Source organism: Crinia signifera, chromosome 5 (assembly GCF_055691185.1).
Source record: "Crinia signifera chromosome 5, ASM5569118v1, whole genome shotgun sequence".
Lineage (NCBI taxonomy): Eukaryota > Metazoa > Chordata > Amphibia > Anura > Myobatrachidae > Crinia > Crinia signifera.
The window spans coordinates 299,731,125-299,746,042 of NC_139221.1; the positions used below are offsets into that span (position 1 = coordinate 299,731,125).

Below are 14,918 nucleotides of genomic sequence, written 5' to 3' on the forward strand. Positions count from 1 at the left end.
CCCGGTGCACGGACACTGAGACGCGCGTCTCAGTCAGATGAGAGCCGGGCTGCTGGCAGATCGCCAGCGGTGACGTTCTGGCGATTCGCCAGCAAGAGGGAGCCCGGCTCCATCTGCATTGGTGATATCTCCTACTTTCTACTTCTAGTCGCTACTGTATCTCTTGAATCAGCTGTCCCTGTAGTTATCTATGAGGATGGCATTTAACAAGATCCACAAAGCAAAGTCTTGCAGAACCTGATGCTTGGGTGAATGCTATCTTCAGATGGCTTTACCCAGTCACATACCTCCCATCCGTCCCGATTTCCACGTCATCCCATTCCCAGACCTTCCCAGCACTGGGCATGCCCCAACAGCGATCGCAAAATGGGAGGGCGTGGCTTGTGAGTGTGGCAATGCCAAGAATCCACTCCCCTTGTCCTGAGGTCATGCCCCTTTTCAGGATCGAGCCCCGATTTCACTATTCAAAAAGTTTGGAGGTATGCAATAGCGCAGCCCTATTGGAGAGGACTCTTCTGCTTCCTGATGACCTGTGCATCCTTTTTTTAAATTGAAAAGCCATGCGTGTGCAGCTATACGCCTGGTGTCTGAAGCCGATAGTCGTGATCATATATTTTCAAAAATGGCAAAAATCAGGGGAAAAATAAACCAAATAGAAAGTTTGTCAGGGGGGACGACAAATCATCTCTTTAAAACCAGAGTTTGGCTAGGAGTTAAGGGGCCTACACACGGGGAGATGTTGCGGAGCAATCTGACCAATGTAGATCGCTCATGTGAGATCTCTAGTGAGATTTCTTAGAAAATGCCATGAAATCGCCCCGTGTGTAGGCCCCATTAGGATCAGTTCGAAAGCAGGAAATGTATAAGCAATGGCAACTTCTTTCAATCACGCAATCCTGAGAAATAACAGAACATACCAGTGACTCTTCAGCACGCTGGTTCTGTTTACAGTATATACTGCGTGTGCAATGTCTGGAGGTTATCCGCTGCTGTCAGAGACATAGGAGTAGTTTTCTTTATAACAGATTGGTAGGAAAAACTCTGTTTATAACAAAACGTATTTGCATCTAGTAATTTCCTCATTCCCAACATGCTGTATTCCTCCTGTCTATAACTTGTGGTAGGGGAAGGCGGGGCTAGTTGTTACAGAGGAATCTTAAACCACGCCCATGTCATGCCACGTGAGACCAGGAACAAGTTTGAACATGTAACTGCCAGTGCTCAGCGAAATGATGTAGGTATGCGGTTGAATGGTCAACAGTGAAAAGGTCGACAGTCATTAAGTCGACAAGCAAAAGGTCAACACAGCAAAAAGGTTGACATGCATTAGATTGACATGTTTAAATGACACAAGCAAGTTGACAAGGAAAAGGTTGACATGGGAAAAGGTTGACATGAGCTTTTAATGTTTTTATTTTTTAAACTGCTTTGATCATAATTGACCAGCCGAGTGGGCATAGAGAGATTATAAGTACCCGAAGCATGGAGAGCGCAGCCACTTATAATGCAGCATGGTCCCCGCTCACCCCTGCCACCATCACCCGCTGGCATCGGCAAGTGTGTATGCACTCGCTGATGCCAGCACCCCGCTGGGTCCCTGTGGCTACCGATGTCGGGGCAGCGGGAATCCTTAGGCGTGTACGTGCCAATAGAGTAACAATACAGTACAGTATACTCCAGTCCTGTACTGTTACTCCATCTTTACTGATGATACTCCAATCCTGTACTGTGACTCCATCTTTACTGATGATACTCAGATCCTGTACTGTTACTCCAATCCTTTACTGTGACTCCATCTTTACTGATCATACTCCAATCCTGTACTGTGACTCCATCTTTACAGATGATACTCCCATCCTGTACTGTTACTCCAATCCTGTACTGTTACTCCATCTTTACTGATGATACTCCCATCATGTACTGTTACTCCAATTGTGTACTGTTACTCCACCTTTACTGATGATACTCCAAATCTTTACTGTTACTCCATCTTTACTGATGATTCTCCATCTTTACTGATGATACCCCAATCCTGTACTGTGACTCCATCTTTACTGATGATACTCCCATCCTGTACTGTTACTCCAATCCTGTACTGTTACTCCATCTTTACTGATGATACTCCAATCCTGTACTGTTACTCCATCTTTACTGATGATACCCTAATCCTGTACTGTTACTCCATATTTACTGATGATACTCCATTCCAGTACTGTGACTCCATCTTTACTGATCATACTCCAATCCTGTACTGTGACTCCATCTTTACTGATGATACTCCAATCCGGTACTGTTACTCCAATCCTCTACTGTGACTCCATCTTTACTGATGATACTCGCATCCTGTACTGTTACTCCATCTTTACTAATGATACTCCAATCCTGTACTGTGACTCCATCTTTACTGATGATACTCCCATCCTGTACTGTTACTCCATCTTTACTGATGATACTCCAATCCTGTACTGTGACTCCATCTTTACTGATCATACTCCAATCCTGTACTGTGACTCCATTATTACTGATGATACTCCATCCCTGTACTGTGACTCCATCTTTACTGATGATACTCCCATCCTGTACTGTTACTCCATCTTTACTGATGGTATTCCAATCCTGTACTGTTACTCCATCTTTACTGATGATACTTCAATCCTGTACTGTGACTCCATCTTTACTGTTGATACTCCAATCCTGTACTGTTATTCCATCTTTACTGATGATACTCCAATGCTGTACTGTTACTCCATCTTTACTGATGATACTTCAATCCAGTACTGTTACTCCAAACCTGTACTGTTACTCCATCTTTACTGATGATACTCCAATCCTGTACTGTTACTCCATCTTTACTGATGACACTCCAATCATGTACTGTTACTCCATCTTTACTGATGATACTCCCATCCTGTACTGTTACTCCATCTTTACTGATGCTACTCCAATCATGTACTGTTACTCCATCTTTACTGATGATACTCCCATCCTGTACTGTTACTCCATCTTTACTGATGCTACTCCAATCCTGTACTGTGACTCCATCTTTACTGATGATACTCCAATCCTGTACTGTTACTCCAATCATGAACTGTTACTCCATCTTTACTGATGATACTCCCATCCTGTACTGTTACTCCATCTTTACCGATGATACTCCCATCCTGTACTGTGACTCCATCTTTACTGATGATACTTCAATCCTGTACAGTTACTCCATCATTACTGATGGTACTCAAATTCTGTACAGTTACTCCATCATTACTGATGGTACTCAAATCCTGTACTGTTACTCCATCTTTACTAATGATACTCCAATCATGTACTGACTCCATCTTTACCGATGATACTCCCATCCTGTACTGTGACTCCATCATTACTGATGATACTCCCATCCTGTACTGTGACTCCATCTTTACTAATGATACTCCAATCCTGTACTGTATCATCTTTACCCGTTAACCTTCAGGAGACCCATCCCTCCCAATGAATGCAATATGCATGATGTCACACCCAGTCAGCAGCATGACAGGAAGCCAGAAGAGCCTGATGTAACTACTTGTACAGTGACTGAGGCGGGGTTACCTCACCCCCACTTACACTGTGCGTGAGAAACACAACATGAACCCTTATCTATATTACACATTAACAGATATATACAGCAGCAGCAGCAGCAGCAGCCTCTGATTCCCGGGACAGTACACCCGCCCATCTGCCAGCAGCAGTGACTATAATAGTATTACAGGGAGGAGGAGCAGGCGCATGTCCTCTCCCCAATCTCTGCCCCCTGCCTCGTCCATCACTCCGGCGCACAGCGGCTCTGCATAAGGCACAACACGCAGTTGCACTCCCGCATAAGTTGCAGCCAGTGCGCTCTATGCGCAACTGCGCTCCCTTCTATCTCCTCCAGCGGCCAAGGCACAGTCCCCATCATCCCAAACTTTCTTCTTGTCCACCCCAGACAGGCTGAACATGGCGAGTGCACAGAATGGAGCAGTGTCCGGCACTGGGAATGGCCCGGGTGATGTGACAGTGACCATCACCGACCCCAAAGGCGACAGGTGACTTTCCCATATACATTACTATTAGCTGCTGCTTTCATTTTATATATTGTATATGTTGGGTGTTATGTTTATTGTAAGAATATGTATAATATGCATTATGTCGGCGGTTATGTCGACATCAAGTTTACATGCACTGTATGTGGACAGAATACATGTTCATCAAGTAGACACATTCAATAGTTGACACACTGGGTGAGATTTAATAGGATGAGATATTCAGAAAGTGAGAGATTTGGTAAGAAATCTCCCAATTTTTTTCTTAAAGCGGCAATCATTTACACTGCAAAACCGGTTTGACTTTGCAGTGTAAATGATTGCCGCTTTAAAAAAACTGGAGATTTCTTGCCAAACATATCACTTTCTGCATCTCTCTTCCTATTAAATCTCACCCATAATGTCCACATTCACAGTAACACTAAATCTATTGGTAATGCTTATGTCAGCATTTTCACTGTCGACATGTCATTTGTAAAGCAGAATGGAGTATGTCGGCACTACAAAGTAAATGCTATGAAATAAATGATAATGTCAATATTTTCCAGATGTTCCCATGTTAGATGTCAGTAATTTAACTCTAAATATCATAAGATCCAACGCGCTTGAAAATGTTGACTTTGTGAATGTGTGTAGCCTAATAGATTATAGCACTGTCTGTGAACTCAGTAAGCTGTTACAGAAAGACTGTAAAGATTTATCACATAAAACCAGAAAGATTCCTTTTATGTTTTAGAAGACAAACACACTCACAGTATGTAAGGAATGTACTGTATAAGAACATAGGCGTGCGCAGCCCATTTTATTAGGGGGTGCACCTTCAAAGGGGTGTGTCTAGCACCACCTATTGGGCGTGTCTAGCATTGCCCATTGGGTGTGTCTAACACTGCCAATCATGCATGTTTACCATCATCTATTGGTACTCGCTAAAATATAAAATGTCTCTCAACCAGAACATAATCTCCGGCCTATTTCAGTTTTAATATTCGTATTACTCTGTATAACAGTACATGCATATAAAGTAAAAAATTATATATGGATGATGCAGGTATGTAGTGATATGACAACGGTCTAGTACAATTAACAATGCAAAACACACAATTGATTGATGGGCACTAATTTTAATGGAATACAGGTCTAAAAAGCAAAATACTTTTTTAAAATGTATTGCTGGTATTGCTAGTGGCAGGGAGTCGTTCATAAGGGTGGGCACAGCAATTGGGGGTGCCTGTGCACCCCTAACACTCAATGTGCGCACACCTATGTATAAGAATAACTCAATATACTGTATAGGCAAGAAGTGCACAGGTACAGTGTAATATCTGCAACAGTCAAGAGTAATGACTGCGTTTCCTTATAATTCACGAGTTTTCCTAATGCATGCTGGAGCTTTGAAAATAGAATGTGAACATTGCGAGCAATAAGATTTCCACTGAAAATAGTTTTTATTGGTAGAACATGGCCCATTACATGATCTAATCGGCTGGTGTGTTTTCAGGGATTTATGGTTGTACGTTGTAAGACACGGAATTGAATGAAAACTTTGGTAAAGGGGGGGGGGGGTTATTCAACTCTTTCCATATTTTTTACATAGTCAAAAAAACTGAACTAATTTGATCTCAGACTATTTAATTGCGTCCATTTTCACCGCCATTTTTCGCCAATGCCTTTTCTTTCTTTTTCAGTGAAAAGGTATAGGCGAATAAAGCCTCAAAAAGCAGCCAAAACAGACACAATTTTACTGCCAAAATGGCAAAAATACATGGATAAATGGTTTATTTGCCGAACCAGGTGTTTTTCACCACTCCTAGGTGAAAAATCGGCCTTCCAATTGAATTGGGCGAAAGTGACAATTTCTTCGCAGTGCCAGTATATTGCATACACACTGAACAATATCGATTAACGATATTGTTCCGTGACGTCACCGGACCCCCGCTATGCTTGAGTCACTGACATATAGTCAGATTGAGGCGCATACAAAGACGATGTGGGCGGGGCTTCCGCAAATGATGCATTGGAGAACGCATTGTTAACGATTTTGAGCACACACTAAAAATAATTTTTCAACGATATTACTCAGATCAGTCCTTTTGAGCAACATCATTTAAAAAAATTGTGTAGTGTGTACGGGGCGGCAGGCATGGAGCAGGCCACCATTAACAAATAACATTGACGTGCTTTCTTAATGGAAAAAAAATATTTTTAGGGTTGTGCCAAAATATTTTGGGTAAATGTTTTCTCTGACCGCATTAACTATTTAATTAGGGATCTTGTACTAAGCCTTGAAAAGAAAGAAAGTAACAGACAGGCAGCTCCTAACTGCCATGTTACAGACTGTGACAAAAATGACAAGATTTGGTTGCTGGTACTTTATCCCTGTCCACTTTATCTCTCTCCAAGCCTAAGTACATCGACCTCTATCATTTAAACTCTGACTGAATTTTGACACTGTTTTCTTAATGGAAATATGATTTTCAGTGTAATGTGAACGCTCAGTTCACTGTTGAACTTCTGACCCTGTTGACCTTTTGACTGTCGACCTTTGGACCCTGTCATCATTTTCATTGTCGACCTTTGGACCCCGTCAAACTTTGACTGTCCACCAATAGTGGTCCACCTTATGACTGTTGACTTAGGTTCAATCTATGATGAGTGCGGATACCGATAGCAGTACTTGTTCTGTACTTTATGTCATGGCAATTTCATTGTATTTATGGTATTCTAATCGTTTTATGAACATGGATTATAAGAATTTGATTTCCATCCATGCTAAATGATATAGCATTAAACTGCTAATTCTGTTGACTGTTTTGTAGATGAAAAAATGATTTTGGAATATTCTGTATTTTATTATTTTCTAGAGCTTATTTGTGGACGTTGTTGAATCTGGACTTTGCCTGTTAGTATAGGTATATTTATCTTGTGTGATTGCTGTGCTTCTGTTATAAATTAAAGCTGATTAGATTTCCATCATGTAGCTGTTTTTGCAGATTTCTATCATTTTAATTGATGTTCACATAATTTGCTGTTTACATGATGTGGGATAGTTCTGTAGAGGTGTAAATGATGTAGGACAGGTAGGTGGAGGTGTAAGTGATGTGGGACAGGTGTGTAGAGGTGTAAATGATGAGGGACAGGTACGTGGAGGTGTAAGTGATGTGGGACAGGTGTGTAGAGGTGTAAATGATGAGGGACAGGTACGTGGAGGTGTAAGTGATATGGGACAGGTGTGTAGAGGTGTAAATGATGTAGGACAGGTATGTGGAGGTAATAAAAAAAGGGTGTGGAGATCCACTCGTGGGCGCTCCCTGTGGTTCAGAAAGTACAAGAGGGGAGAATGGAGAAAATAAAGGGGGAGTAAGGTACTTCCCTTTGTCTTCTTCTCCTGAGTGGCTACTTTCTCCTGTAGATATTCTTGGGTTAGGATGTTCCTGATTCCAAATGTGTCTCGGTGATCATATGGAAAGGGTGAGATAAAAAATCAGAGAAATCCACAATGAGAAGTGTCCCTGGGGTAAAGGGTATGTTATTATGTCACTTCGAGCTACGGTGGCGTACCGAACTCACTTGTGACAACAAGGATACAGGTGTATCAAGGTATCTTTGAGTTGATAAATGAGATGGCGTACCCGTACTCACCAAGTGATGGTTGGGTGAAGTCAAGCCGGATAACATACACCCATTACCATGTTATCCGGCTTGACTTCACCCACCATCACTTGGTAAGGCACCACACCTTCCACTTTACACCTTCTTTCCAATTTTTATTCCATTGATGTTTTAACCTTGTCCAATAAAATTCGTATATTTAAAGAAACCTTGATGCGCTTTGATCTTCGTCCTACCACGTGAGTACGGGTACGCCATCTCATTTATCAACCCAAAGATACCTTGATACACCTGTATCCTTGTTGTCACAAGTGAGTTCGGTACGCCACCGTAGCTCGAAGTGACATAATAACATACCCTTTACCCCAGGGACACTTCTCATTGTGGATTTCTCTGATTTTTTATCTCACCCTTTCCATATGATCACCGAGACACATTTGGAATCAGGAACATCCTAACCCAAGAATATCTACAGGAGAAAGTAGCCACTCAGGAGAAGAAGACAAAGGGAAGTACCTTACTCCCCCTTTATTTTCTCCATTCTCCCCTCTTGTACTTTCCGAACCACAGGGAGCGCCCACGAGTGGATCTCCACACCCTTTTTTTATTGTCTTTACCTTGAGGTGAAATTGGGATACACCTCGAGAGATCCATCAGGCAGATCCCTAGATAGCGCCACGTCACCCCGCTCACTCCCTTCATTACTCAGGTATGTGGAGGTGTAAGTGATGTGGGACAGGTATGTGGAGGTGTAAGTGATGTGGGACAGGTATGTGGAGGTGTAAATGATGTGGGACAGGTATGTGGAGGTGTAAATGATGTGGGACAGGTATGTGGAGGTGTAAATGATGTGGGACAGGTATGTGGAGGTGTAAATGATGTGGGACAGGTATGTGGAGGTGTAAATGATGTGGGACAGTTCTGTAGAGGTGTAAATGATGTGGGATAGGTACAGTATGTGGAGGTGTAAATGATGTGGGACAGGTATGTGGAGGTGTAAATGATGTGGGACAGCTACATGATGATATAAATGATGTGGGACAGGTATGTGGAGGTGTAAATGATGTGGGACAGGTATGTGGAGGTGTAAATGGTGTTGGACAGGTATGTGGAGGTGTAAATGATGTGGGACAGGTGTGTGAAGGTGTAAGTGATGTGGGACAGGTGTGTAGAGGTGTAAATGATGTGGGACAGGTATGTGGAGGTGTAAATGATGTGGGACAGCTACATGATGATATAAATGATGTGGGACAGGTATGTAGAGGTGTAAATGATGTGGGACAGGTATGTGGAAGTGTAAGTGATGTGAGACAGGTGTGTAGAGGTGTAAATGATGTAGGACAGGTAGGTGGAGGTGTAAATGATGTGGGACAGGTGTGTAGAGGTGTAAATGATGAGGGACAGGTACGTGGAGGTGTAAGTGATGTGGGACAGGTGTGTAGAGGTGTAAATGATGTGGGACAGTTACATGATGATATAAATGATGTGGAACAGGTATGTAGAGGTGTAAATGATGTGGGACAGGTATGTGGAGGTGTAAATGATGTTGGACAGGTATGTGGAAGTGTAAGTGATGTGGGACAGGTGTGTAGAGGTGAAATTGATGTGGGAAAGGTATGTGGAGGTGTAAATGATGTGGGACAGCTACATGATGATATAAATGATGTGGGACAGGTATGTGGAGGTGTAAATGATGTGGGACAGGTATGTGGAGGTGTAATTGATGTGGGACAGCTACCTGATGATATAAATGATGTGGGACAGGTATGTGGAGGTGTAAATAATGTGGGACAGGTGTGTGGAGATGTGAATAATGTGGGACCAGTATGTATGTTGTATTGAGAGGGGTTTTAGAACTTGCAGATGGGAACTAAAAATGTTTTTATTCTACAACCTTCTTCGAAATGGTATTAAAACACTAAGATATCACTTTACATACATAACATTTTTACACCATTAATAAAAAGTGCAGAATGATCTATATGACACCTTTTGGCAACATCCAGCAGTTTCCTTATGGCCACTACGAGGCTGCTATACCCCTTTCACACAGAAAATGAAATTCCCGGGTGAAGCAGTGCCGCCTGGGAATTTCAAGAAATACACAGGTACTTTTTCTGTGTGAAAGGGTCAATCCGGATCTAAAACTCCGGTTTCCAACCCTGCAAATGACCAGGGTCAGAGACCCGGAGTCTAGGATCCGGAGTGACCCTTTCACACAGGTGAAAACCCAGTGTAATTGAGCAAATTACCGGGCCTAAAGTTTAGACCCGGAGATTTGCTCTTCTTTGTGAAGGGGGGACTGACAGCACGCGGCCAAATAAGCCGGCGCTTTACATTCCGGGTAATTGCTGGGTTATTCGGCCGCGGCTGTCTGAAATTGTTACTATATGCTCAGTTGCCCCTATGTTGACCGTTGAGGATGGTTTCCTCACTTTCTCATGCACTTCTCCCAGGTCTCTTATACCACCGGGCCGAACTGGAGTGGCAATAATCCGGCTCGCGGCTCTGGTGTAAAAGGGGTATTATTGTAGAAAAGTCACATAACCTTGATGCGACTACCGAGAATTGTCATTTGTAATTGGATCTCGCATTTCTCGAGTGCACATATTCACACAATGGGGGGTATTCACTCCCCGCTGCAATTTCCCTCAGGGGAAATAGTGGCAGGCACCTATTCAATGCTGTAGTTCCTGACAGCATTGAAGAGGCAGCCATCAGAATGAATCTGACTTTAACAGCAGTCGGGCCATTTGACGAAAGCGGACATTGATTGTTAAGATCACGGCCGGATCTCGACAATTCACGTCCGTTTTCGCAGACACGCCCCCTCTTTGCCGATCGGTAGGCAGCACATTGAATCCCGCCTGCCGATAAACTGGCAAGCGGGCCGAAAACGAGCCAGGGTCCCGACTGTCAGGACGTACCAACAGTTGGGACCCGGGATTGAATTACCCCGCCCCCCCATAGTATAAGACTTTCATGATACAAACTCTCTTTCACAAACTCGTTTGTTCCATTCACTCATTGCTTATATAGGTCCACTACTTTATGTTATGTAGATGACCAAATGTAATAACTTATTTATAAAACATACTCATTATTTTAGATCAAATGACCTAAATAGGGATCACTCAGAGTAGGGATCAATAGATCACCAAAGAAAATCCATATCCATACTTGGTGCAGCAACTTTGAATGACAAAGTCTAGAGTCCACTTAGCATGTGCAGTAACACGGGTAGTGACTGTAAGGCCCTGTAGCGATTTATGGTTTTATAGGCCTGTCCATACTGCTATTGGCTGTTGACTACTACAGCTTCTTAAGTATTATATTTCTTGCCCACATAAAACCTGCTTATTGTGTATCTTCACTTCACCCACTATAACCACATCCAGTACATGTTCCTGGTTATATTACACCCAATAACTCACAATTTAGAAAGGTCAAAATTCCAGATCCTTAGATAACAACAAACTATTGACACTTATGCAGGTCTAACATAAAAAGTGATAGTATATATAATAGTATGATAATGTTACATTGGTAATGTTTTATTTCTTTTGTGGTTGTATGTAAAACATTGTAAAGCAACAATCCCATGAATAAAGAATCTGGATACTGAACTTACCATTTCTCCTTGATTTGTTTCTTCAACCTGACATTAATAATTGATCAATATACAGTAGAGTGAAATGGACTACCACGGTAACCACAGTCACATGGCATTTGATGATGTGCAGTGTGACATACTTCTGCTTCCGCATGCAGCAATGTGCGAAAAATGAAAAATCACAGCAACTAATGGGATATTTGTGCATTGTGTATTAGAGGCCCGATTCAGAGCTGCTTGCTAGGAAGCGTATATATGCTATTCCCTCCTGACAGATATTGAAACAAGATCCTGCACTACAGATCAGATGCAAGTGGAAGCCCCTAATGTGCAGTAGTTACAGGTTGCATTGCCCCTGTACACTCTTGTCTTAGGGCCTGATTCATAAATGGACAGAAATACAAAGTCGCCTGCAAGCAGCTTTGCATGTCCATCCGCTTATAAGGTGGGGCATGCCGGAAACATCTCAGTAGAAAGACGCCTCTTGCATGTAGATGCGATCCCAGCGATGCGTCCAACGTCACAAGCTGGGATCCAACATTGGGACCCTCAGCCGTGATGTTCCACACCGTGTGCGGGAGCTTACTCTGCTAACCGAAGGAAGAGGAGGCTGCGAGGCCAGGAAGCCTACTTAGGATCTTAGGGACTTAAAATGTCTTAGGGGCCGATTTATTAACATTATTTTTACTAAAATAATGTGAAAACGGGTGTTTTCGCACTCTTTTCACATTATTTTAGTTTCACTGAAATGTACTAATTATGAATTGTAGAGGTTTTCGCAAATTTCTCTTCATAAACCGATTTATCGCATTTTTTTAGAAAGTAGATCGCATTTCACATAAACATAATGGGAAATGTGATCTACTCATATTTATTAAACTTCAATTGTAAAATAAATTCGGAAGGGTCCTGTGTGATAATATCGCCACTTCTTAGTGGCGTTATCCCTGTGTGTGTGTCTACATTTGTGCTATCAGCCTATTATAGCAGCCCCATCTTCCTCTTCTCTCCCCTATGTGTATGTTTATTACATGGGCCCCTCAGTCTCAGGGCAATAGAGACCTTTTATTATTGTAATCTTGTCTGCCTCCGTGCATGCATGCACTGTATTGGGGTTAGAGATTCCTGCAGCTCCATGTCTACCCTGTCTCCCCTGTATCCCCCCTCCCTCTCTCCCTCCCTCCCTCTGGTCGCTGCTGTCAGGGACAGGAATGTTTAGCAGGACTTGGAGCACACATATATTTAAGAGGAGCACAGAACCTTCCTCTGATTTACGAGCAGCTGCCAGCTCCTGCTCGTTACACGCATATGGGCAGGTGATCTCCGTCTCTCCCCCCTGTCTTCCCCCCCCTCTATCCCCCTCCTCACTGCTGCCGGGGACATCACTGTACAGCAGCACTTCCAGCGCAGGCAGCGGAGCCCACTGGTTCTTCAGGAGTACACAGGGACTCTCCTGCCTGAGCTCCTGGCTGCTGTACATTCCCCCATCTACGGCAGCAGCACTGGGGAGGGACGGGGCTGCAAGGATCTCTCCCCCATACTAATAAAAGCAGGAGCGGACGTGGGATACAGAGCTCACCTCTTTACACAGTTTTATTAAAGAACTTTAGTGAAGCACCTAGCCCTCTCCTCCGATCAGCTTCCCCAGCTCCAGTCCTGGCTGCTTGCTTTTCTAGCAAGGAGCTACACAGGACACGCCGGGGGAAAGTGAAAGTAAAAGCCGGCTGGCTTACTTTCTATTAGCTGCGCATGCGCAGTAGGATCCAGGCATCACACAGTGCGATAATAACGGGGGAGTTCAGGGATCTGGATTCGCAGGGACAGGGCTTTTTCGCAAGCCCTGTCCTGCGAGGTGAATAATGATAAATTCATGCGATTTTAAGCAAAATCGCAATGCGAATTTAGTCGTTATTATCACCATTTGATTACCATTTTTTTTACAATTTTGATAAATCGGCCCCTAAGTCTGAACTGATCATTGTCCCACCCTCCTGCGTAAAACCCGACCATCTCTCATCCTAACCTTCTGTTTATGGTCACTGCTTCCCCTTCTGTGTCACCCCTGTCTGTCTAACCCTCCCCTTTAGAATGTAAGCTCTCACGAGCAGGGCCCTCTCTCCTCATGTGCCTTTCTAAGAATATATACATATCTCTGCCACCCTGATGATTGTTTCAGTGTCCTGTCCCCTGATGGAACTATCCTTATTTACCATGTACTTGTCCTAAATTCTCTTGTACTGTTATTCGTTTATTGTTAGGCGCTGCGGAACCCTTGTGGCACCATATAAATAAACGATAATATTAATAATAATAATGTATCAAGCTTCAAAAAGTGATAAAATGGAGAGTGATAAACAGGGAGCCAATCAGCCCCTACCTGCCATGTTACAGGCTGTGTTTGAAAAATGACAAGTAGGAGCTGATTGGCTGGTAATCACTCTCCATTTGATAATTTTTCAAGTTTAGTACATCTGGCCCTAGTAACATACTGACCCTGGACTACCCCTATCAGAAAATGGGGCAACACCTCCCTGTTTCTACAAACGCAGGCCTCCCGCCACCCCCTGAGTACTGCTGATTGTCAATCATGCAGCGGCAGTGGTAAACTGTTTCCAACATGGCAAGGCCCGTTCTGCTTTCTGCAGTGGACCTGCTGCCATTTGTGAATCAGGCCCACGGTTAGGTCACTGGGTAAAGGTATGAAGCTGTGATAAGAGTGGAGAAGTGGAGAAGTTGCCCATGGCAACCAATAAGCATTGCCATTTCATTGCCATCCTATAAAATGATACAGTGCAGCTGATACATCTGCCCCTACATACCTTATAAGCATGTATCTAATTATTTTTTCACTACCTTTTTGGAAATTGCAAATGATGGTTAGCAGACACACACACACACACACACACACACACACACACACACACACACACACACACACACACACACACACACTAACATCTCTCATCAAGATATGTGAAATCAAAGGGGAGATAAGTAGACGACCATACTACAGTACAGAAGAAGAATTGGAGAGATAATCCAAAGCCATTTTTCTCACTCTGTCATGTGCCTGTGGTTGACATGGTAGTCACATACAACACTGCAGAATAAGAAATCATTAATAGGCCTTATTACTGCATTGATGTAATATACCTTTGTATTTTGACAAAATATTGTGAGATTCACTTCTTGTATTTTGTGCATCGAACTATTTGTATTGAATTTACTCTTAAGGCCAACATACATTAGGCCGACTTGTCGGAAGGACAAGTCGAACCTAATCTACTGACAACTCCCCTGGGGGGGTCACATACGATTTGGCACTTGATGTGCCAGGTTTTGCATGTGATAAATCGCATGCGATTTATCACATGCAGTCCCCCCGGGAGCTGCTGTCAGCGGGAGCCGGGAGCTGAGCAGGGCATGGGGGCTGCAAGCAGGCAGCGGACGCAGCCTGCAGTACCTGCGATGGAGGGAGCCAGATGCCGAGCGGGGGACTGCAAGCAGGGAGCCAGGCAGGGGAGGCAGTGGGCGCACTGGTCCAGGCGGTGAACTCCGCGAGGGGACTAGAGAGCAGAGACTGGGTTGCGTAGGGGAAGCCGGGCAGCAGCGGGCGGACATAGAAATGAATTAACAGTCAG

The 14,918-nt window shown here is 43.5% G+C and overlaps 1 protein-coding gene across 1 annotated transcript in view; it reads left to right on the top strand.

Moving 5' to 3' along the window:
* Positions 1 to 3,689: 3,689 nt before the first annotated feature.
* Positions 3,690 to 14,918, top strand: part of LOC146081254 (ATP-dependent translocase ABCB1-like) — a 107,808-nt gene continuing 96,579 nt past the window's right edge. Inside the window, exon 1 of the mRNA XM_083189375.1 lies at positions 3,690 to 4,058. Within this exon, the coding sequence (XP_083045501.1) occupies positions 3,970 to 4,058 (89 nt within the window). The 5' untranslated portion in view covers positions 3,690 to 3,969. The remainder of the gene's footprint in view (positions 4,059 to 14,918) is intronic.